Source organism: Phoxinus phoxinus (assembly GCF_949152265.1).
Source record: "Phoxinus phoxinus genome assembly, chromosome: 6".
Classification (NCBI taxonomy): Eukaryota; Metazoa; Chordata; class Actinopteri; order Cypriniformes; family Leuciscidae; genus Phoxinus; species Phoxinus phoxinus.
In genome coordinates, this window is record NC_136881.1 from 30,901,658 (window position 1) to 30,927,246 (window position 25,589).

The 25,589-nt window shown below is 37.6% G+C and overlaps 2 protein-coding genes across 5 annotated transcripts; one reads left to right on the forward strand and one right to left on the reverse strand.

The window, feature by feature from the left end:
* Positions 1-634: 634 nt before the first annotated feature.
* Positions 635-15,554, reverse strand: LOC307000777 (prostaglandin D2 receptor 2). Of its 4 annotated transcripts, none has more exons than XM_079616621.1 (5): positions 15,484-15,554; positions 15,193-15,275; positions 13,950-14,212; positions 5,312-5,448; positions 635-3,233 (listed from the first exon to the last, which is right to left on the reverse strand). In XM_079616621.1, exon 5 carries the CDS (start codon positions 3,229-3,231, stop codon positions 1,957-1,959), a length of 1,275 nt encoding a protein of 424 aa, XP_079472747.1. In that variant the 5' UTR covers positions 3,232-3,233; positions 5,312-5,448; positions 13,950-14,212; positions 15,193-15,275; positions 15,484-15,554; the 3' UTR covers positions 635-1,956. The 4 variants fall into 4 exon arrangements, with proteins under 4 accessions (XP_079472747.1, XP_079472749.1, XP_079472748.1 ...); XM_079616623.1 differs by having other exon boundaries at positions 15,193-15,319; XM_079616622.1 differs by lacking the exon at positions 13,950-14,212.
* Positions 12,482-25,561, forward strand: vwa11 (von Willebrand factor A domain containing 11). Its single transcript, XM_079616594.1, has 17 exons — positions 12,482-12,537; positions 12,817-13,002; positions 13,940-14,218; positions 14,739-14,832; positions 15,153-15,281; positions 16,338-16,524; positions 16,979-17,148; positions 19,655-19,767; positions 20,038-20,154; positions 20,257-20,430; positions 20,534-20,666; positions 21,365-21,514; positions 21,674-21,766; positions 21,856-22,124; positions 22,870-23,003; positions 23,120-23,279; positions 24,018-25,561. The coding sequence occupies exons 2-17, from the start codon at positions 12,817-12,819 to the stop codon at positions 24,393-24,395; spliced, it is 2,766 nt and encodes a 921-aa protein (XP_079472720.1). The 5' UTR covers positions 12,482-12,537; the 3' UTR covers positions 24,396-25,561.
* Positions 25,562-25,589: the final 28 nt, after the last annotated feature.

Sequence of the window (25,589 nt, forward strand, 5' to 3'; positions counted from 1 at the left end):
TTGAGTTACTGTTGCATTTCTATCAGCTCGAACCAGTCTGGCCATTTTGACTTTCCCTCACTGGATATTTTCTCTTTTTCAGACCATTATCTAGATGGTCGTGCATTACATCCCGATATATCAGGAGTTTCTGACTCAGACCAGCCCGTCTCTCACCAACAACTAAGCCACATTCAAAATCACTTAAATCACCTTTCTTCCCCATTCTGATTCTCAGTTTGAACTTCAGCAGATCTTCTTGACCATGTCTACATGCCTAAATGCATTGAGTTGCTGCCATGTGATTGGCTGATTAGATATTTGTATTAATGAGCAGTTGAACAGGTATACCTAATAAAGTTGGCCAGTGATAGGCTACATATCCAAGTCTTTCTTTATTCTGTGGAATGCAATATGTATTATTTATAGCAGAAGGTCCATACTTTTAAATACAATGACCACAGCCGAGCCAAGCAGTCAAGCAAGATGTTCAGTGAATATCAACTTAAATTGCAATCTGTTCTTTGCTGTCATATGGGTTCCATAGACTATAAAAATGTGAAATATAAGTTGAATGTAATAATGCATTTATCACACCATTTGACAGCGTGTCAGCTATTTCACTGTATGGAAAAGAACAACATAATCATTCTTTAAAACATTTTATTTTGTGTTTTACAAAACATGACATACCAAAACTAAGAATTTCTGAAATTCATGTAATTTTAAACTTTGTTTTACTTGAATTGTTATGCTGATATAATGTAATGCTGATATAATGTAATGTTATAATGTTTTATTGTACAGTATATATTTTTTTCTAGTTAAAAGTTGGCTTAACATGAACCCCATCAATATCAAAGGACAGGTCCATCCTTTTGACTGAGGTAGCACGGCCAATCATCAATATTTCAGTTTGGTTTTTATTTAATTTAAATATATTCAGGGACATCCAAAGCTTGATATCTCTGATACATGCAGTCAGTAAGTCAGGCAAGGATGGCTATCAAAAGCTGGTGGTAAGGTAAATTTAAGTCCATGCATGCGTATGCTGTCACCAAGTGGATATATATAAATGATGAACAATAGTGGACCAAGAATTGAACCTTGAGGGACACCCTTATGAAAGAGGTGCAGCGGCAGATATATATCCTTGTATAGTGATAATACTTTCTTTTGCTGATGTCGGAAATGAGCCAGAAAAGCGCTGAACCAGTGATGCTGGTATCAGGTGAGAGATAAGTATTTCATGGCAGACTGTTTCAAATGCAGAACTTGGATCGAGAAGCATTAATATGTTTATTAACCCTGAATCCATGGACAGAAGAATGTCATTAACCACACAAAGAAGAGAAGTTTCAGTGCCATAAGATGGGTGAAATCCTGACTGAAAAGGTTCAAAATTAAAAGTTTTGTGTCTAGTCTGTCTTCTAGTTAAAAGTTGTTGTTTTCCTTGATAAAAAATACTAGCTCAGACAACACTAAATATTCTGATGATAAGCTTAAAGAAAAATATTAAAGTTTTCATGTAGTCTCTTTATGGCTAATATTAGTATATATTGAGGGAAACTGCAGTCCAGTTTTCCATACCTGTATAAATAAATGTTTTTAATAATGTATATGTGTGGCCTGATTTAAAATGAGCATAAATATTGTGTGTATATATGTATTTAGTCAGTAATCTGAGCAATTTGAGAGAACAGAGACAGGAATAAGGGCCATGTTTCTTCATCTGTGATTGAGGGATTTTTGTTTTACTCCAGTGCCAAGAACTCTTTAATATTCTCAGAATTACAACAACCTCAGAGGTAATCCAGCATGACTACGGCTTAAATCAAACCCAGTGGAGGAAAGAGACACAGAAAAATATAAAGGCTTATAAGGCCATCCCATGATTGTGACCTCTAGTTAGTAGACCGTAGTCCACTCAGAAACATCAGTCATCAGTACCAAGTAATGTTATTCCTAATGATAAAGTTACATTTTGTCGTCTCTCTCGATCTCATTCGTGGGACAGCTTTTAAAGCCGAAGAGGTTGATGGAGCCCTGGGAGTCACGCTGGATGCGGGGAACTCTGAGAGGGGTTGGAGAGCTGAGTAAAGTGGGAGACGATAGATCGCTTTTCTTCATCCTTCCAGTAACCAGCACTAATGGCCCAGTTTCCTCCACCAGCCCCTCAAAAAGCGCCCCTAGACTTTGGCGGATTCGAGTGCAGAAGTTTGGACAGCTAAATGTGTAGATAATTGGATTCAACACAGAGTTCAGGAAAGTGAACGTTGTTGCGACAGGTAAGGACACCTCCACCAGATCCACAATCTCTGTCTTGTACTGAGCCGTCACCTCCAGCAAGCAGAAAACATGGTAGGGCAGCCAGCAGAGAATAAAGGTTGCGATTACCGTGACGACCATTTTCGTGAAACCTTGCGAGAGTCGAGCGCCGTTTTGTCCACCTGGTGAAGACAGGCTGCGGAAGAATTTTAAAGATTTCTGTTTGCCATTGCTCGCACTCTTCCGTCTACTCTCGAGCCTCTTTCTGCGAGCCTGCAGCTCTAAAACGAAGAAAGTGTAACAGACTGCAATGACCACTAGTGGCACGACAAACGCCAGCATCACTTTGGACACTGCCGTCGCTTCCTGACGTGCCTTACAGTCTGTATGCAGCGTGCTCTGTGAGGAATAGAGTGCAAAATCATGATAGCAAAGATTCCGGCCGTCCTGCTTACGCACGACGGATCGGAACATGAAATACGGAATCGCGTTAACCGCCGCCCATGCCCATCCTAGGCCGCAGATCTTCCATGCTGCCGACACAGTGCGATGGTTCTGAGTCCACACCGGCTTAGTCACCAACAAACAACGGTCCAATGATATCACAGCTAGTAGGAAGGCAGAAAAAAACATGTTGAGGAAAAATATGGAGGCCTGGGCTACACACAATGGGCCGCCCAACTCCCAGCTGTGGCCCTTCAGTAGGTAATGAGTGAAAAATGGCAACGTTAGTGTGGTTAGGAAGTCCGACAATGCCAGATTGAGAACCCATACTGCCGCAACAGTCTTGCGTCGAAGACGGCAACCAAGCACCCAGAGCACCAGTCCGTTTTCCAGGATTCCCAGAGTGGACACCACACCATGCACACTCACCACCGCCAGGTTCACTTGAATGTCATTGTTCAGGGAGTGAGAGATCATTTTCTGCAGAAGGGGACAGTGGAGCTCCGAGAGGGACGAATTAGGAGGTAATGAGGAAGTCATTGCTGCCACAAAAAAAGTGAAAAAATTATGAATATATTTTATTACAGACAACTTAAATGAAGCACATAGATCAACAAATGAAACCTTTATTATGTGTTTGAAATTGGTTTCTTTCTTAAAGTTTAACATCTGTAGGATTCTAAGACGGGGGTCTTCAACCAGGGGTCTGCAACGGTATTATAGGGGATCTGACATTATTGTTTTAATTGTTTGATCTGAGATTATTTTGAAGGAAGTCTCTTAAGCTCACTAAGGCTGTTTTTTAATACAAAATGTAAAACATTAAAACTGTGACATGCGTTTGCAATTTTAAATAACTGCTCTATTTTAATATATTTTAAAATGTAATTATTTCCTGTGATGGCAAAGCTGAATTTTCAGCATCATTACCCAGTCTTAAGCATCACATGATCCTTGAGAAATAATTCAAGCTGATTTGATGCTCTAATTTTGTGTAAAAACCACACACTTGACAGTGACAATATTAAGTTAACTAAGTAGATCACAAACTTCAATGCAGATCACTAAAAGAGTTTACACGTTTCTTACAACAGAACATTTACCAACAAATTTAAAAGGAGGAAGGAAGAAGTATGAAATCAAGCAAATAGGAAGCTGTGGTGAATAATAATATGAGCAAACTGTCTACCGAACCGTCTTCTCTTGTTAGTCCTGAGGTTTCTGCTGTCGCTATTTTGACTTCACAACTCTTTCATCCAAGACCTCTCTAAAATAACATCATTGTGAGGTATGTAAACCTTGTATTATCAGTTTATCAGCATGAGCATGAATGATCATAAGCGTTTTGAGTTAAAGCATTTATCATTATTTTGTTTTTATCTTGTTATTATCTTGTTTATCTTGATAATTATCTTGTTTTTATCTTGTTAGTCCAAAAACCGCATGCAGACCAAGTCTAAACAAAATGTTTACCAACAAACTCACACATTCTCTTGCTTAGTATTTAAAACTACCATTCACTCATCCTGCATCGTCCATTAATATAAGGGTTGTCAGTTATTATCAGGAAAATCTTGGTGTTGATGTTCAGTTTCATTCATGACTGATAATGGATCTCATTTTTTCCAATTGGAAAAAGTAGCTTGCCATGCAGGGCACTTGAGCATGTCACTGCCTGCCCTCTCCAACAACAACATTTACTTAGAAAACCTGGCAAGGGTTGTGGGAAGAGCAAAGAATCAAAGAACTGAAAGAATTCAGTGATTATATAGACAAACAATAGGTCAAAATGGGTTTATGTTTATGACATTCAGGGTCCAAAAGTTTGAGATCACTGTAGTCTGCTTCCATTATGCTTCTATTTTGCTTCAGTTTTTTTTCATATTTTTTTTTCCATTATAATTTGTAATGTATACTAATTTAATTGAAAACTTTGAAAAAGGAGGCACTCAAACGCTCCACGAACTTCACAAGTTTGTGTAAAATATGATGTTCATGTTTTCTGATTAAAGAATGTTACAAATAGCATCTTATACTTCAATTGAAACGGAGATCTGCTTTGTACAAAGGCCACACATACATTTTTTATTAGAACTCCACTCTTCGGTATCACATGATCGGTCAAAAATCATTCTACTGATTTGGTGCTCAAGAAACATTTCTTATTTTCAATGTTGTTCAATGTTTTCAACCTTTTTTTCCAGATGTTTTGATAAAAAAGAACAGCATTTTTTTTAAATACACATTGTTTTAACAATGTAAAAATATTTACTGTCTTTTTGGTAAATTTAAAGCATCTTTGCAGAAAAAAGTTTTAATTTATTTATAAAAAAGACCCCAAACTTTTGAACTGTATTGTAAAACACCGGCGCAACACAGAGCATGAGCTAATCTTAAATCAGTTCTATTCAGTGTGTCTTTCGTAAATCTTTTTTATATTCGAAGACTCTTTTCAGGACTTCAAGATTCCCTGTTATTTTTACAATAAAATACAAGACAACGACATTATCTTAAAACAAGTTTTTCAGGTTGACTTTTCTGACTTTTATTCTGCCATATTGTCTAGAGATCCCTAAAGCAGCATCTTGAGTAAACCTGCATAGACTCAAATTAAACATACCTTTTGTGAAGTTTGTTTACTCAGACTCCACATAGTGTTTTCTCCAGATGATCTTTAGTTGTCCATCAGTTACTTTCTTCTGTAAATTTTTTTCACCTCTGCCTTTGTCATTCCTGTGTCTCGTACATCATTTTGTACTGAAGGTGTGTCAAAGCGGTAAAAAAAAAACAGTAGAAATGAGTAGGTGTTAGTGGGATCTTTCTGTCTTTCTTTCACATGACATTCTGCTGTTTATAATTATTGCTTTCCTTCAGACGACAGCTGTTCAGAATGTATGTGTGTGTGCTTTTTAAATGTATGAACAGTGCTAAACAATGCATATGGATTGTATTAAAAGACATTTTGAAGCTCAAGGCAGGGCTATTAAAAAATTAAAGGGGTGGTAAAATGCCCTTTTCACAAGATGTAAAATAAATCTCTGATGTCCCCAGAGTGTTTGTGTGTGAAGTTTTAGCACAAAATACCCCACAGATATTTTTATATAGCATGTTAAAGTTGTCACTTTGTGAGGGTTTGCTAAAACGCACCGTTTTGTGCCTGGCCCTTTAAATGCAAATGAGCTGCTGCAGAGAGCAGGGTTTCAAGAGCGTGTGTGTGTGTGTGTGTGTGTGTGTGTGTGTGTGTGTGTGTGTGTGTGTGTGTGTGTGTGTGTGTGTGTGTGTGTGTGTGTGTGTGTGTGTGTGTGTGTGTGTGTGTGTGTGTGTGGTGTGCGTGTGTGTGTGTGTGTGTGTGTGTGTGTGTGTGTTAGCAGCTGCGATTACCTCACGCAGACACGCTAAAATGACAGAAACTGTTCTGCCTTTAATGTTAAAACAGAGTCAGACAAAGATGGAGAGACTCAAGAAGTGACAACATGTAGAATGCAACAGGACGTCTCTGAATGGTTAGTTAATGAATTTATGTTGCTGATGTGGAGTTAACTATCTTCAATTAGGATATTCTGTCATGGTAATCTTTAAATCGCTCGTAAAGGAACTGTTGTGAGATGCACACAGAGTGACTTTCTATTGCATGTGAAAAGATGGATACTAAAGTTTGAGCTGACTCACAAATGTACTCTTATTAGGGCTGTCAAACAATTAAAATATTTAATCGCGATTAATCGCACTAATGTCATAGTTAACTCGCGATTAATCGCACATTTTTATCTATTCTAAATGTCTCTTGATTTCTTTTTGTTCCATTATTTTTTCTCATTTTAATGCTCTTATCAACATGGAAAAGTGGATCAGCTTGCTTTGTGCAAATGTTTTTTATTGAAAACTGCATTGGCATATACTGTGTTCAATTCCACACTAACATTCTCACTTGGAGCAAATAATCTCTCACACGATGTAACACTGTCCATCAATAAAAGGGTGAAAGAAATACTGACGAAGTAACGTTAGGCTACTGATATTGACGAGTGGGCGTGGAAACGCATCAGCGGTGTGTGTGCTTGACCATCAAGTGGTATTTAGACTGGACGTGCTGCGATGATTGCTCAGTTCACAACGACACAACACACAGATCACTTTGGTCTTGTCAACTAAACCATTTGGCATCTTTTTAAAAGTAAACTTTCCATTCAGAATCTTATTGGCATCCATTTCGGCGTCTCGCGCTCATCATTCATCCACTGAAAACGTAACGTTAAAGGGGGTCGCACACCGGACGAGAGGCGCAGCGCCGCGTATTTAAAATTTGAACCAGTATTCTCTATGAGTGCACACACACCGGCGCCGCCATTCGGCGTTTTTATTGCTGGCCATAAACTGAGAAAGTGCGCGTCCGATGTGCGATACGAGTTGTCCTAGACGCGGCTCGGCCCTGCGCTTCTTGTCCTTTCTTTGGCCGGTTCGCACATCTATGGGTTCGCAAGCCCAAGCAAGTGTGTGCGGCGTGCCTGTTGTTTTGTTTCTGGTCTAGCTAGATCCGGTGTGGTGTTGTAGTTTTATTAACGTTACTAGTTGTTGCAAAAGCATGTGGAAAAAATGACAAAGTTTGCTAGCCGTTAATCTCGCGATAAATTTTTTTACGCCGTTAACATGGGTTTGCGTTAACGCCGTTAATAACGCGTTTAACGGACAGCCCTAACTCTTATACAACAACTTTTCCTCTTCTCAACATGGACTGCGTGTTCCCGGGGGCGGGGTTTATGTACATTTTAGGGTTGGTGATGTCACTAACCCAGGAGGAATGTCGTGTAGTCCCTACCAGCCGTTTGTTGTAGTCCTTAAAAATGATTTCTTTAAAAGCAAATATCTTCCTTTGCTTTGAACTTTGAGCGTTGTAACTTTGCAGATGTTGTTTATGCTCAAACAGCAACATGTCACACTACCTAAAGTTAGAAAAGTGAAATCATACTCAACCACCCCTTTAAATAATTAAGAAGACACATGGAAATGTTTAACTAAATACAGACAAAAACTGAGCAGCATGGTCATTGTAACATGTTCATTGTGTTTTGGTTCTGTTTTCCCTGTTTGCCTGTGTTCCATAGGGTGTGTCTCAATCAGCTCCCGAGCTTGGGAATCAGTATATATTGTGTTCACAAATTCGGGCACTAGAAAGGACAGTATGATCCTGGCTCACTACACTTGGGACACTGATGACTCTATTTCCGGCGATGTGACATTGTACAACATCATAACTACTGAGAGCTAATATCTTTCTGACATTACTTGTAATGTTATTTAAAGTACATTATGATAAATAGTTTGTTTTTTATATATACCCGCAACATTTCAGCTGTAAACAAATTATAAATGTTAGCTAGATTATGTTTATTGCATGTCTAGCGATGTATGTATGCTGAAATATAATAAAATTATTGTTTGTATATTTAAAAACATCTATTATGTGTTATGGCTTACGTGATTTAAGTTTTGTGATTTAATTGAGACAGCCCTTAAGTTGTCGACTCCCTGCAGTGCCCTTACTACTGAAGTAGGGAGCTGATTGAGATTCATCCCAAGTTTCCTAGTGTGTGCCCGTTTGTTCCAGTAGTTACTGATTACATTCCCCTGATGTTTATTACCTCATTACTTCTTCTTGTCTATTTAAGCCCTTAAGCCGGGTGCACACTATACTATTTATAATAGTCCTTTACGATTGCTGCTTGTCAGACTGTATGAACATGATCCTCGCTGTAAGCCATGTCACATTGTAAGATCTCAGTTGTCATTATAGTCAGACTGTACAACAGTCAAGACACTTCAAAAACTCATCCGGAGTTTTAAATCATCAATCAATTACATGTTCAGTGACAGTGACCTGCATTACAAATGGTGATGGTGACAAACCACTGAAATGGTGGCTACAATACTCTAACAATAATTTATGTCATGGCTTGTCTTGTAAAAAAGGAAACAATTTGACGGTTGTTGTAGAAGAAGTCACACTGCAGGACTGTGAGTCAAAACTTCTGACACTGACAGAATTACATCAATGCTAAAATTTGATCGCAACAGTCATTAATAGGCAATTTGTCTCAGACGGCCAAATCGTGGCCAAAATCGTACAGTGTGAACCCAGCTTTAGTTCTCCTCAGTGGTCTTTTTGTAACTTCGCTTGTTCCACTATGGGAATCGCTTTGGGCGTGACCAGCTACGGAAGCTCCTTTGACACCACGTCTGTCTTTGACAGACAGGTCAACCTGTGATCAGGCTCCGCCCCCACCTCTATCACTCCAGTCGACCCCCATCGAAGTAATTTGAGATTTCTTCCCTCGAGGGACTACAAGCTCTCTCAGCACATCTGACTTTGTTTCTGATTTCGCTAAAATGTTCAACAGGCGGACCGCCATTGGATTACACCACCGAACATGACATCAGTGGATTGGATTGTGTTGAGTGACATCGCAAAATTCTAAATGGTGGCAAGCTATTCTGTTTGGACTATCTCGTATTAAATAACAACGGTAGGATTTTCAGTGGCGTCAAGTCAACTTCAAGCTTCACGAGTTAATGCGAGCCGTTAAAATGGGTAACTACCCTACGAGAACCATTAGACCAACTTGTTGTGACGAGTCATGGGATTTCTCTTTCTCTCTGAGTCAAAGAGCAGGGAGGCTGTATCCCACCCGTGTCCATTGTCATGTGGAGCAACCATCTAAGGCACGGACCATCACACTATGTGCATCATGTGTATGGGTCCAAAACATGCTCAAATGTCGCTTGCGGAACCACAAACATGTCCACTGATGTTTCCGTTCCTCAATGCTGAGGAAAATCTTGGAGAGAAGGCTGAGAGTGGCGGTGGCTTACCAACAAGACCCATGTCTGTATGGAGCTGCCACAAAATCTATGGCTACTGACCATCCATGGCTACTGACGCCAGCTACCATTAGCTGGGCGGACATGATGGAAGCCGACTCCCTGGATATGCCTCCTTTTTTTGATGGCCTTCTCGCACAGGAGGAGGAAGGACCAGGTGACGAGGACTCAGAGGGTGATGCTAACTCTGATCTCCTCGACTTAGACATGAATGACGAGTAAGAGGAAGACACCACACCCTTCCCTGTCCAACAGTCTGGACGCCCTAGCAAGATGGACTCGGCCTCTCGGGCAGACAGTTACCTGCACAAGGTGCGTAAACGAGCCGCTGCAAATTGGCAAATCTCGCCATTGGTGTAGCCCCTTTAAGAGCAAGCTCCTGGCCAATGCGGCGCAGTCAGTGCGTTCGCTGAACGCAATGGCTTTACTGTCAATGTACAAAGCAGTGATTTTGGAGGAGATGGGGCGAAAGTTAGACACAGGAGTGCAGAACCAAGCACTCTAAGACAAAATATGTGTAATGAACGATCTAATTCTCTGTTCTTCCCGTGGAGCGGTTCAGGGCTTTGGGCGTGTTATGGGACTCGCCATGTCAGGTGAGAGAGCGTTATGGCTATACCTGTCAGGATTGGGCGATAGACGTAGCGTACAACCTAACTAAAGGCCTGTTCGGACCAGCTCTCGAAGAAAATAAGAGAAACCAGCACCCGCAGGAAACAAGAGGATGCAGCGTTTAACCTCTGTTTACCAAGCAAGCAAACATCGCGACCACCCTCTCACACCCTTGTACCTCTGGTGACAGCTAAGCATGTGAGTGACTTACAGGCCCTGTCAATCAGCCTGTCTTGCTTACAGTTTTCTCCAGTGCTCACAAAGGTTTATTTTTGTCCTAACCCTGCTTTCGTACTTAAAGTGGTGAACTCGGCATATAGATGTCCAACTACAAATCTTTCCACTCTCCTCCGTTCTCTTCTCAGGAGGATAAGAGATTGAATTAATTATGTCCAGTAAGGGTGCTTCATGTGCACGTGGAAAGAACAGCAAGCTTCAGAAAGAATGACCAGCTGTTTGTATCTAAGGCTACTCATCACAAAGGGAAGTCACTGTCCCACTGGATAGATGCTATATCATAACATATAAATGCAGAGGACTTCTCCAAAAGGGCATGGCTACATCATGTGCCTTACTCAGGGGAGTTTTGCTTCAGGATTTCAAGTTGGAATATGCTGCATACTTTTGTGCTGTTTTATAGACTAAATGTGTCTGAGCCATTCTTATCACATGCCATATATTTGTTATAGTATAGTATACGTTGTGCAATCCGGGAGGGGTTTATATCTCCCATTGTGAAAGTCAGAGCAAAGTTAGAAAAAGAACAATGGGTTACTTTACGTAATCCTGGGTTCTTTGATTACAGAGTGAGTTGTTTCACCAACACTCCCCTCCTCGCATAGGAATTAAGATTAAAAAAATTAAAATTCCTAAAAGTCAATATTCAGTTAAGGAACTTCAAGTAGGAAGTGCATCCACAAAATATTGAAGGATATTAGTGTGAAAAAAATAATATAAGTTGCTATTATACTGACACCTAAAAAAAAAAAGTAACTGATGCCACTTTATAAATAAGTTAGTCATGATTAATTTGTTCCATACAATTATTTTCAATATTTTCCAAAAGTACAGTTTGTTTATGTGTAAAACATTTTTTGAATGAGGGAAAATTTAGTTGGTAAAACTTTAAATAAAAGTAAGTGAATAATACAAGAATAAATATTGATGAGATTATTAAGTTAGTCACAATAATTTTATAATTTAGTACATAATTAATGCATAAGGAACATTCATTGAACCTGTAATGCCATATTTATTGGTCAGTTTAAGTGTAAGTATAAACAGAGTATATTCAGCCAGTATTAATAGGGTGAGGCTTATGTTGCTTTTGGATCTGTTTGGTCTGGTTTTGTGTTGTTTTTTCTATATATATTGGGTCAAATAATATCGGTTAGTATAAGCAGAGATATAAACAGAGTAAATTCGGTTAGTATTAATATGGGAGATCCATGCTGTTGTTTTGTCTTTTTTTTTTGTCTTTTTTTATTTTTTTATATATGTATTGGATTGCTTGCTGTTTTGCTGTCTGGGCATTGCCTGATTTATTATACTGCATGAATGCTGTTATTTAAACCAACAATGTTTTTTGTCAGTGTAATGTTGGCTGTAAGCTGCTTAAGAAAGGTTATTTTGTTTATTAGAATAGGGGACAGATATTATAAGATTTTATCTTCTTTCTGCTCCCTTTTGCACATGGGAATTTAAATTATCTAAAGAAGAAAATGAAATGTTTTGTGTTTTACCATGGAGCAATAAAATAATAAATTAAATAAATAAATGAAATATGGTCATTCATTTTATTTACTGAAGAACTTCCTGAAGTTTCTGGGACCTCAATGTGCGTGAGCAGGTGTGGTCCTATTGTGGAATTTGAATATTGTTTCCAAAGATGGTGATACACTAGAAAACTCTTTACTGGTAAAAGTCATAAAGCAAATAAAAAATGAAGCAATGTAGAAGTTTTTATGTGAATGGTCAAAGGTGGTTTTATGGATTGGATCCTCACTCAACAGTATGCATCAGGTTAGTTTTATTACTGCTGTAGATGTTAAAAAAAGAAAAATAATTGTATTTTATTTTATACCACATTTAATGTATGATTTATACTTTTTGTGTGTGTGATATGATACAATATTTTAAAGGCAGCCATTCCTTAATAATATAATTCAATGATTAATCATTTGCTGAGGTCTGATTGCATGACAATCTACACTGTGAGATAAGACATTATGTATATGAATAGTCTTTATTGTCCCATATGGATAATCATTTCCATATGCGTCATCAGAGCTACTGATCCATTACTAAGAGACAGACAGGCTGAACCGAGACAGATTGAAGGTACCTTGAATGTAGAAGGTAAGTAATAAGGTCTATTATATACATTCTATTCAATTCTATTCTATTTTCTATTGTATTATTTATGATGATGGATAAATTGCCTTAGCATAATATATATAATATGGACCTATATATAAACATTTTGTAATATTTGTAACTTAATTCCGAGTTAAAATTAAGTTAAAACATTTATTTTTTTTACTTAATAAAAAAAAGCTTTTTTTTCTTCTTCTTTTTTTTTTTTTTGTTGCACAGCAAGCATTACTAAATTGCTAAATTTTATTCTTCTTTACTCAGATGATCATGAAGTCATTAGTACCCATTGTGGCCCTGATTACACTAGTGTCCAGGGTGCAGGCTTTTGTGTCAGTCGGGGGTACCGGAAACACCCATGTGACCATTACTGGTTCTGCCGTGATGGCAAAAATCCACGAGGTGTGTAAAGCAGTGGCTGAATCAGAAGGAAGAGAATTCAAGCCAACGGTGAGTTTGTGTAATGTGTAGCCTACAAGTATAGGCATAAAAAGGGCTGGTAGAGTGGGGGAAAACGCCCCCCACCTGTTTTTCCCATAGACAGTATATAAACGGTTTTTCCCAAAATAATCATTAGAGAAAGTCAAGATACATTTTTACTGTTCCTATGCACTACGTTGACAACGGGGATATACAAATCTCTATGGAGAAGTTGACACCAGCGACGTATTTGAAGAGAAGAGGATTACATGATAAGTGCTATAATTTTTAGATATTAGCCTAGTAAACAAGTGTTTACAAGAATATTGTTCTGCAGGATACCTTAGTGATGTATGATAGATAAATAGTGAAGTCTGTAGTTTGAGAGCATATGTTATAAAATTATATATAATATAATTATATTTAAAAAAATATATATATATTTTTTAAAGTCATAGCTTGTGGGGTAAAACCAATGTAAAACATTCCTGAAAATAAATATCAATATATATGCATGTTGATACATTACTTGCCTTTTACTTTTAGAGATTAAAAACTACAGTCTGTTCTTTTTGCTATTGATCTATGAAGCAAACTGGTTAGTAAGAAAGGGGGCATTTTACCCCACCTTAGTTAGCGTTTTACCCCACTGCTGGGGCAAAACGCCCCCTTTGTACAAAAATATTTTCAGTCAAAATACTAATTAATTATGAAGGCTGAGCAATTTTAATATTTGGTGAATAACTCCTGCCATATAGTCACTCAAAACTGGGATGGCAATTCTAGTCACATTTATGTTGTTTCATAGTGTAATATCACATTTTCCCACACTTGCGTTTTCCCCCACTCTGCCCTAAACATACCACAGAAATTGTGCGATTCTTCTGAAGACAAACAATAGCTTTGTTTTGAGAAATGTTTGTCATAATTTTACCATAATTTTTAAAACATTTCCACTTTAACACAGGGCTCATCACCTGAAGAGCTGCTGCGTGCATGTCTGGGCACGGCCACAGGTGAGGTTTCGGGTGCCAAGTTCCGTACGGCACTGAATCAGATCTACATGCAGAATGGATTTGTGGACCGTGATTTCATGGACAGTGCACCACACCACTTCAATAATGAAGCCTTCGCTGAGGGGCGCAACCTCATCATTCAGGGAACTGCAGCCATAAAAGCGAATGTCGGCACTGACAACCTTCAATCTGCCAGAGAAACACTAGGGCGAGTTTGTCACACACTGCAGGTGGGTGAGAGGGAGATACAGCCAGTGACTATGACAAGCATTATTGCTACAAAATTGCTCAAGAACATGGTTTCACTCATTAACAATTTGTTAACACATTTATATAGTTATTATGAGAAATGCTTTTGTTTATGGTTATAAACATAAACAAAATAAACATTTAAATGTCTGTTTCTTTAAAAGAAATGTTCTCTAGCAAATCAAAAAACTTAAGCTTTCAATGTTAAACATCCAGTTAATAATATTTGTCAACATTTACTTTACAAATACAGGAACGCACACACATAAACAGAGACATTTCATAAAGAACCATAAACAAAATAAACCATAAACTTTTCTTAATTACCAAGAAAAAGGTTTCATTATTACAATTTATTATAAGAAATGCTTTTGTTTATGGTTGTGACATGTTTCTCTAAAATGTGTGTTTTCAAGCTAAATTATATAAAAAAAAACATATAACGTTAGCTTTAATAGCATTAATATTATGTTCCGCATTAATCTTAATTTTTTTCTTCAGGATTTTTACAGCCACAGTAATTGGGTTGAATTAGGCAACAAAAGTCCATATTCCAATCTCATCAGACCGGATCTCAACATTGAGAACATTGCAGGTAAATAAAGCCAGTGGGTGTGATTTATGAGAGAGACTCATATGTGCAAATTAAATGTGATTACACCATTCTTTCAGTGTTGACATGTCCAATGTTCATGTTTAACAGCTCTTAAAAATCCATTTTTAAAATGAAAACTAGAGATAAGTGAACAGATGACCAGGTGCATAACTGATAATAACAGGTTACACCAGAGAGTACATATCATATTGTATGAGATGAATCTATGTTGACTGTTCCTAAACAGCAAATAAGTAAGTGCATGTTTGTGATTTATGTGTGTTGTATACTGCTGTAGATATGTATTTTTTCACGTGCAGACGTTGCAATGCCAACATGCAGTGACTGTGCCAGTGGTACCTGTCCAAACCAGCTGCTGCCTGCTATTCTGAATGGGAAGTACCTCACTTCAGGATACATGGGCTTGTTCTCCTCTGACAAACCTCAAGGTGAGGAAACATACCAGAAACACGCATGGGCATATATACTGTAAAAATGTAAGGTGAAGTCAAAATGTATTAGTTACTACTTCCACTGCTTTTTTAAGCTAACAGATTAACTTACAACAAACGTTGGTGTTTTATCTGTCACGGAACACACACAGGAGAGAGAGATCCAAATGCAATATTTATTAGGGGAATCCATACTCACGATCAGTCCAGGCAGGGGTCAAATACCATGTAATCAATCCAAAGACACAAGACATTAAACAAGGACTCTGTGACAAACACTGAAACAGACAGGGTATATATACACAAGTGCTAACAAGGTGACGAGAAACAGCTGAAGGAAATGAACAATCAGTGACAGACAGGATTATGGGAAATGTAGTGAAAATGCCTAGACACCGTGAAAACTGAGACCTCTAGTGTTAAACCCAGGGAACCACCAGACACTGTGACATTATCAGCTTCTTAGAATGAGTGGTTTTAGGTTGTTATGTGTGAACAACTGAAAAATATTGCTGTGCAGGTAAACCTCACTCCCCTGATCTCAAGAGGTGCACTAGCAACTGATACTAGAGCCTTTTGTTAGTGTGCCCACCTCCAATGCCGGAGACACTGGTTCGAGTCCCACTCAAAGCAGGGAGAGTAGGACTGGAGGGGTTATATCGGTGCTGTGACCTGGATGGGAGTGAGGTTTAGGGGGGTGAGGGTAACGGAGCTCAGACAGAGAGAGAGCTGTGCAGGTAAACCTCACTCCCCTGATCTCAAGAGGCGCACTGGCAACTGACACTAGAGACTGCAGTCTTTAATGTCCTTGTTAGTGTACTAGTTAGTGTAATGTTACATAAGCAGAGGCTGTATTAACCAAAACATTTCTAACTTTTACCAAATTTCAAAAAACATCAACTGATAATTCAAAATGTCTTTGACAGATAAAATATAAGATTTCATCTGCGTTTCCCCACTTAAGAAACATTTAAAAAAGGGAGAGAAAAATAAGTTTAAAAATATTCTTATGAGTCACAATTTCATTGTTTGACTTTTATGCGTGTGTGAAAGGTAAATGTAGCCATGGTGGGGAGACTGATCTCAGCAGTACCCAGAATCCTCGAGGTGGGATCAGTAAAGATGAACGCCATTCCCATAATGCTGATCTACACAATAATGCTGTGAACCTTGCATCTGAAGCCACCCTGGAGCTGCTGGAGGACATACGTGGAGCTGTAGGAAACAAGGACTTCCTTCGGTATGGGGATAAATTCCTTATATATCCTTAGACAAACTTTCTTAAACATTTAAGAGATATTATTACTTGCAAAGCTGGGAACAAAATGTCATGTTCAACAACCTGTTTTCTACACTACAATACTTTTACAATTACAATGATGATTTCTGATGGATCATGTGACACTAAAGACTGGACTAATCGCTGCTGAAAAATCAGCATTGCCATTACAGCAATAAATTACATTTTAAAATATATTCAAACAGAAAACAGTCATTTAAAATGTTATAATATTTCAAAAGAGTGCTGTATTTACTGTATTTTTGATCAAATAAATGTAACCTTGGTGAGCATATGGATAAGATCACCCCCAAACTTTTGAATGGTTGTGTATATCACTATTAATGTAATGTGAATGCATTAATGTTCACATTTAAAATCCATTAACCAGAATTATACATTTTTCCTCCATCAGGCTGATGGGTATTGCACGATCTGCAGTGCTGGCTTTTGTGATTGACACCACAGGCAGTATGGCGGACGACATTGCAGTAGCCAAGAATGTCGTCTACAAAATCATTGACAGTAAGAAAGGAACTCAAGATGAACCATCTGAATATATTCTGGTGCCGTTTAATGATCCAGGTGAGTGCAAAAAGGGTTTCCATTAAGCATTGGAATACATATCACATAGAAATACTTAGTAAAAAATAAACCTTTTTAATTACAAACTGTTTTATTGTAACTTTTCATTATTGCATGCAATTTTTAGCTGCAGTCCGTAACTTTTTTTTGTGTTCAAAATTGACAAAATTTATATATTAAGCGAGTAGGCCTACATCATGAATCCATTTTCAAACCGTGTTTTTGTCTTATTCTGAATCACTACGGAACACTTATTATAGGTGTTTATATTTGGACTATTTTAGACCGTTCGGGGCCTAGTAGCCGAGTAGCCCAGTACCTGCGTGATTCGTCATAGATATAAATAGAGAGAAGTATCTCCGGCAGAGTCCTGCACGGGTTCAAGTACCCGCGGGTATTTTTGCTCAAACGGGTGAAAAATATCCAACTGTGTCGGGTGCGGTGCGGGTCGGACACGGGGGAAACGCGGGTCTAAACACGGGTTCAAAACAGTCACGTGCAAATGTAAAAATAAATGCATATTTTTAGGAACACATCTACAAAACTATGCCTGTATTTCAAGTTTGAAATTCATCGTTTACACAGACTTGCAATGTTCCTGCATCCTGAAACTGAAACTGAAAAGTAGGCCTATACTTGCTACTGACAGTGAAGGGGCAAGGGTGCACGCACAGTGAGATGCGCCGCCTTGTGAAAAGTCAGTATTAATGCAAACACAGCCACAGGGAAAAATAATAATATTTGTATTAAATAACATTTGAAAACCTGTATAAACTGAACACCAAATAACAATATTAACTATTGATAGGTGATGACTCGTTCATAAAAAATGTCACAAAGAAACGGCAAAAGTAGCCTAATGATTATTGAATAGGCTATGTCAAATATAGCCAGGAGACAGAGCAGTCTTTTCTTTCGTTTTGAATTGTTTTGTTTAAAAGTACACATTTCAAGCTTTCTATATATTTCTCAGGTCTGTGAGGCATGTAGCTTATACGCTGAGTTTCGTTAATTTCCAGTTCATGCGCCGTTGCCTCCGCTCTGTGATGCCTGCTATTACTTCTTATTTATTTAATTCAGACAATTGGTTATAAAACATTGATTACAATTAAGATAAAATGAATACAAAACGAAATTCACTTTAAAGAAAGACGTTATACAATAAGAAACTTAATGAAGTGGTCAACAATGTCTGCACACTCTGTCTCCCGAAATATTGCGCAACTTATGATCTATAGGCTACTATGCTTTTCACTTCTCATATAATCAACATTGATGAAATAATATATAAATATATATATAAAATTGTGAAACTAAATGTTTTCTTTAATGCCTAGCCTACCACACGTAGGCCTAATAGCCTATATAGAATTTATGTCGGAGTGGGATTTGAACGAAAGAAAAATGATTTGCCACCTAAAAGTTACAGATTTTTTTGTGTCACACGGCATTGTGTATTTCCCTCATATTAAATATAAAACGTAAGGGAGTATGGATGGATATATAAACAGACATTTCCATATATTGGTATTAAATGCATTTTCATTTTCATTCATAAAATGCAGTTTTGACTACAAATGTCACATCCATAAATTTTTTTGCACTACAATATTTGTTTACATTCGTACATAGGCTATACATTACATATCGGCTTTTTGACAGCTTCGGCTGTTGTCCTTGTGTTAAGGCAAGCCGCCAAAGGCAATACAAATTTGAAAAAAGTGTGTCTATAATGTGATTGGCTAAACTGATTTTATTTCGGGTGTGGGTCGGGTCTCGGTTCTATTTTAAACGGGTCGGGTCGGGTTGCGGATTTTAATTAGTGCTGCTGTCGGAAAACGGGTCGGATGCGGTTTTAAGCACTGCGGGTACGGGCGGGTGCGGATTTACAAAATCGGACCCGTGCAGCTCTCGGCTACAATGTTTTTCCGCAAGACGCATGCAGTTCTGTTTATCAACCGCTAGAGCATCAAAAGTTACAGACTACAGCTTTAAAATAGGTTTATTTTTATAGCATCATTTGTTCGTCATCTTCAGTTTTTCCCCACAAAGTTTGTTGTTCTCTGTGAAGAAAACGTGCAATTCTGCCTTAGAATTTGACCAAAATTAGGTACTTTGTTCACACTTTAGATTAGGGTCCAATTCTCACTATTATCTACGTCATTTGCCTCAATAAACTCCTAATTACTGCTTATTAATAGTTAGTAAGGTACTTGCTAAGAATAGGTATTGGGTAGGATTAAGCGATGTAGAATATGGTCATGCAGAAAAATGCACGCTAAGCAACTAGTCAAAAGTGAGAATTGGACACTAAAGTGTAACCAGTACTTTTTGGAACAGCCTTAATTTTGATAATGTGCCTATATAGTGCCTTAAATTGTTGCCTCTGTAGGCAGTTCGCTATGATTCTGGAAAAGATATGTACTTTTTTTGCTCTTATTGTGGCAAAAGTTATCTATTTTATTTTTACAGATACTATTTGTATGAATTTTGTGTGTATTTTCAGATTTTGGACCACTAATAAGAACCACGGACCCAGATATAATGAAGTCAGAGATATCCAAGCTCAAAGTTGATGGAGGAGGAGACCTCCCAGAAATGTGCCTGTCAGGACTTCAGGTACTGTGTTGCCTTTTAGCCAATCAGCTCAATCGTCATATCTGATTAGCAACCACAATAGTCTCTAGTTAAAACTGATAAATATTAGAATATTAAATATTCTAAAGAATATTATAGAGAATCTGTGAACCTTCATCCACAGCTTAATTGACTGTTTTAAGATACATTCGTAGTTTGGTCAAAACACTAGCAGGAACATTACAAGGAATCAGTTTCAATTGACCACTCTTCCTGGTTCTTCTCCTTTCTAACCTTCTGTCTCTCCCACAGTTGGCTCTGACAGGCGCTCCCTCCTCCTCGTATATATATGTGTTCACCGACGCTCCACCAAAGGATACATACCTGGAGAAAACCATCACAGCCCTCATCCGCAGCACCAAGTCTTCGGTAATCTCTCTAACGTTGTTTTAGTTTCAGTCTTTGCCATCAACATTTTCACCAGGCCTCCATTAGTTTCCCACTTTACCATCTCTCCCCCTCTCTTTTCAGGTGTCGTTCTTCATGACACCAACAAGTAGGAGGAGAAGGGCATTGAAGGCACCGTCACAGTTTCAGGTGTATTATGACGTGGCCTTGGCCTCTGGAGGTCAAGCCATTGAGGTCTCCAAATCCAGCCTCTCTCAAGCCACTGATATCATTGTTGATACCTCTACTTCAGCCCTGGTATGATCAGCATTTTATAGCAATTTTGAAATTGTAAACATCTCACAAACAAAACGTGCTATTTTTTTTGCAAATGTTTGCACACTCTTTCTTCTCCTGTCAGGTGACAATTCTTCAGCGCTCCAGGAATCCAGGACGTGTGGAGAGTTTCTCCTTCCTACTGGATGAGTCTGTGTCCAACGCTACTATCTACATCACAGGAACTAGCCTCACATTCAACCTACGCAGCCCAACAGGTAAATTCAGAGGCACTTTAGAATGCAAATTTAACAATTAACTGATTGGCAATACATGTATTTTACAATTTACAGGCCCCATTAGCTGTTAGATTAAGACAAGCTGTCAAACATTTTGAATATCAGCTATCCCAACAAATTGATTATCTTCATTTCATCTTAGTCCAGGATAAGTCCTAGTGTCCTGCAAGTTTTACAAACAACTCTAAGGGCCTTATTTTAACATCTGAAACGCAAGTATCAAACGTGAAACGCAAGTAACTTTGTGGGGCGGAATGTATCTTAAAACGGAACTAAGAATGTATCTTAAAACAGTCAATTAAGCTGTGGATGAAGGTTCACAGATTTGTACCATTAGCTGTTAAATACTTGAACCAGCTCTAAACATCGCAATTTGTAATTTTTCCAGGATGACATCATGGGTTAATTGTTAAGGACGGCAATAGCTAGTAAAATCTAGAAAACAATGAAAACTAAATTAAAACTAACAATGTTAGAGTGAAATGTTAGAAGCTATTGAAAAATAAAATAGAAATAAAAACTAAATAAAAATGTTCAACTAGAATAACTTGTGAATTGATTATATTATATTGTGCTGTACTCATTTGATTAATTGTCGATTGTTATTATGCACAGCTTCAATATAAGATTTAAAAGTAAGTTCCTCCACTTATCTATTGTAATGCACTTGCTTCCAGGTGTCTCTCAATCTAACAATGTTGTCAACGGACCTCTGGGAACAATTCAGAAAGTAGGAAACCTGCAACGGATCCAATTAAAGGAAACTGAGATGGGCCTGTGGCACATTGAGATGACGACAACTCAGTCCTACACCATAAAAGTGATTGGTGAGCCATCATGTACACATTTAATAAACCAATGCAAAACAAAAGACTGAAGTCTTTGCCAACCTGTCTTTAGGCCTTTGTAATGTAGACAGTAAAAAAAAGTATTTAATGGTTTTTAATATATCAGTATTTAAAATGAAAATATTCTGCATTCTTCAGGTCAGAGTGCGATTACATTCATCTACGACTTTGTGGAGGAATTCAAAGGACCTCATCCTGGATATGCTGTCATTGATGGGCGGCCGTCAGCAGGTTTGAACCACTGTTGCGTTTAACTAAGAATCGATTCTTATAAAATTATTTTAATGGAGGTGTTAAAAGAGTATTTGCTCTTTGTTCAGGCTCACCGGCTAAGCTGTTACTAACACTGACTGGAGAGAAAGGTCCAGAGGTTCTAGAGGTGCATGAGGTCGCTCTCATGGAGCTGTCTGGGGTCAAAGTGTCTAATGGAACCATAGAGAAAATGGGTGGTGGAGATTTCTTAATTACTGTGAAAGAAGTTCCAGAAGGAGAGTTTGTGGTATTGCTGAAAGGAAAAGACAAGACTGTCTCCAGCCTGTTCCAGAGGCAGACCACCACACAGATGTCTCAGTCCAAAGTCACTGTCAAGGTACAAACTGCATTCTTTTTTGGAACATGACACTTATTTTTTAAACTGTTTTGATCTATTACGACATTCCCTCTGTTCCAAAACTTAGTGAGCTTTACCAAAAGGTAGAGACAGTACCTTCAGATATGCTGCCTCCTAAGATAACTCTTTTCATATAGATTTGAAGGAATTATTGCATGTATTCTTCACAGAGAATGGCATGACATTCCAAGCTCAGTGAAAAAAATAAATCCAATAAATCCCAGTGGAAAACACTGGGTTGCATTCACTAATAATTGCGTGGATTTTTTTTTTTCACTTTTGTAATATTTTATCTAAATAACATCTCCTCTTCTCTGAAGATGTGTTTACTGGCGTGAGAGATCATAGCTATAGCAAACCACAAACATCCACAGATTCGATCAATTCCCGATGGACAAAATCAAGTCCCGGCCTACAATTGTTCTTGTTCGAAAAGCCATTTCACTCGGATATACATCACAATAGGGAAGAAAAGACTATTGCAACTTGTGTTTCATGCCAACTTTAAGAACTGTTTTGTTAGCTTAGCAACATGCTAACATAAAACAATCTATTGGGGTCGAGTCTCTTGTGCGGAAATTAGTCACTTCTAAGGTTCCATAAAAGTTGGAATACTTTCTTTAGAAGGCAGTAGCAGCACTCTAGTTGTTTGAACAAATCTATTATAATTATAATGCTATTTTCTGGAATTCAATATCTTCTTTTGTTTTACCTCTATCTATAGGCAATAGCGGACAGCTCCATGCTACCAGGACAAGTATTTCAACTAAATTTTACTGTTACAACCAATGGATCAAGCGGTACCTACACAATTCTGGCAAGGAATGACAAAACCATCCCTGTGACACATCCACCTACGTAATTTCTCCACTTACTTCTCAAATCACTCAGTGATGATTGACGTACAAGTTTTTATAGCTTTTCTTATTAAAAGCAAAACTCTGATCCACAGTTCTGTTTCTTTGTCATCGCAGGCTCAATCTAGTGAGTGGCAGCAGTGCTCAAGGGACAGTGTCTCTCACTCCTCCTGCTGATATGGTCTCAGGCACTGATGTTACACTAACCATCGAGGCAGAGGGACCGGGAGGAAGTGATTCTAACTATGCTGTCGTTCGCCTTTCTGTTCTCTCTAAGGTAACCTCACATGGTTTCAGAAAGACTATATATATTTATGAAATGTTGAGTCATTTCAGTCATGGATTCTCCACTGATTTTGCTGTAGAAAAAAAGCAAACAAACAATAATATCAAACAATTATATTTATCAGACCCACCAAAATGCTAAATTGTTAACATAACAGAATTAATAGGAAAATGTATCATTTAGATCTAAATGTCAATAGCGGCAAATCATTTCCCACACAAAACAAATTGTGATTAACCTATATTTAATATACCATTCAAAAGTGTGTGGTATGATTTCTTTTAAAATAAATTAATCATTGTATTCAGCAAGGAAGCATTAAATTGATCGAAAGTTACCTTTTTTTTTTTTTTTTACATTGTTACAAAATATTTCTATTTTAAACACTGTTCTTTGCTAAACTTTTCTTCAAAGAATCCTCAAAAATATTAAGCAGCACAACTGTTTTCACAACTGATAAGAAATGTTGCACCAAATCAGCATATTGCAATGATTCATGAAGGATCATGTGACACTGATAATGATGATAAAAATTCAGCTTTGCCATCACTGGAATAAATTAAATTGTATTTTAAATTTATATAATAGTTCCGAATTATAGTTTTTACTGTGTTTTTAATCAAATAAATGTAAATGTATATTATAAATATTATATAATATTATATATATCATGCTATGTTATTCTTCAGTAAGCTGTTGTTTTAACTCATCCTTTACTGTTCCGTCCAGGTGACTGACTTGACACCTCCAAAATGTGAAATTGTCGATGTACGGGGTACTTGCTACTCCTCCTCTTGCAGCTCATCAAACTGGGAACTGTCTGTCAACATCACAGACGGTAAAGGCACAGGCATCGAGAGCATTTCCATCCAGCAAGGCAGTGGAAATTTTACCCAGAAGGAAGTGGAAGACAGTGTGATAGGTCTATATGAGGCCTCCTGTTGTTCAACTTCCGTGACATTGTCCGCAGTTGACAGGGTTGGGAACGTGGGCAGGTGCAGTTACACCATGAAGTCTAGCGCAGGCTCTCGCCTCATTAGCATGTCCCTCCCTCTGTGGGCATCTCTGCTTTTATACGTTTTTCTACGTGACGCATTCCCTCTGTAATGATATGGAGTTCATCAACCAAATACACAATCATCCTATCATTCTCTTTCTCATCCCATCCTTCTATAAAATATTATTTATATAATATTTCTCAGAGCTTCACAGAGTTGTGTAAAGCAAAGCATTTCATCCCAATTAGGATTATTAATGAAGAACCATGCTGCTTATTCAGAACCTACAAACCTCAAACATAGATTAAAGTTTTATGTGACCTAATTTGACATGGAGAACTATAAATAAGAAATGAAGTCTTATTATCATGGATTTAATTTTGACAGTTTTAACGAGCAAGAAAGTGGCTGGCCGCACACTGAAACAGTTATGATTGTCATATGTATAGTTTAGTGAAATATCTGTATGACTAAAATACCAATGGATGAAAAAATTCGGTCTAAATATAGGAGGAAATTGTGTAACCATTATGTTACCAATACAATGCATATCAATTTAATTGTACAAATATCTGCAATGACTTCTAAATACACATTAAATGAAATAGTATTTTATGGCCCAGTAACCCTAATGAACAACTTTTCAAATTGTACCCTTAAGGACAATGACATTTATACTTTGTGAAGCATTATTGTTATGCACCATAAACATAAAGTCATATGTTAAATATCTTGTCTTGTTTTGTGTTTGCATTGAATGATGTAGTACATTTTGCAACATGAACATTTAATCTAGAAGATTTCAAGCAGCTATTCCTATGTTAAAATGCATACCAGAGTTGTTTACATAACTTTACATAAACCGGAACTCACATACGAGTTGTACTCGCATATGGCTTTGAGTCTTTTTTTAAGCAAACTACTCTGTTCAACATTGAATAATTGCCTAAAATGAAAAGATACATATTTTAAAGGGATGCTGATTTTTCTACATTTGTAGATGTCAGTTATTTGAACTTATTTCAATCTTGAGGTTTGTAAAAGGTGTTTTAGACAGTATGTGTATAACATAACATTACACCACCACCCAGTGGTTGATATGATTTGCAACATTTTTCTTTCTTGTCTGACTGCATCATACTACATTCATATAATTCAAATAGATCTGTTACAATTTCAAACCTGTGTTGCAAATAAACTTTGATCATTTTGATTAGATTATCAATTTTTAGGACACATATGTGTCTTGCAAACAGTAATATGTGACCCTAATACAATAAAAAAAAAAAATCAAATTAACTCA

Coding starts and splice junctions, on each gene's coding strand:
- LOC307000777 (XM_079616622.1), bottom strand. CDS start 3,231: ATGACTTCCTCATTACCTCCTAATTCGTCCCTCTCGGAGCTCCACTGT.
- vwa11 (XM_079616594.1), top strand. CDS start 12,817: ATGATCATGAAGTCATTAGTACCCATTGTGGCCCTGATTACACTAGTG. Junction 21,767..21,855: donor TGATGGGCGGCCGTCAGCAG/GTTTGAACCACT, acceptor CTCTTTGTTCAG/GCTCACCGGCTAAGCTGTTA. Junction 23,280..24,017: donor GCCTTTCTGTTCTCTCTAAG/GTAACCTCACAT, acceptor TGTTCCGTCCAG/GTGACTGACTTGACACCTCC.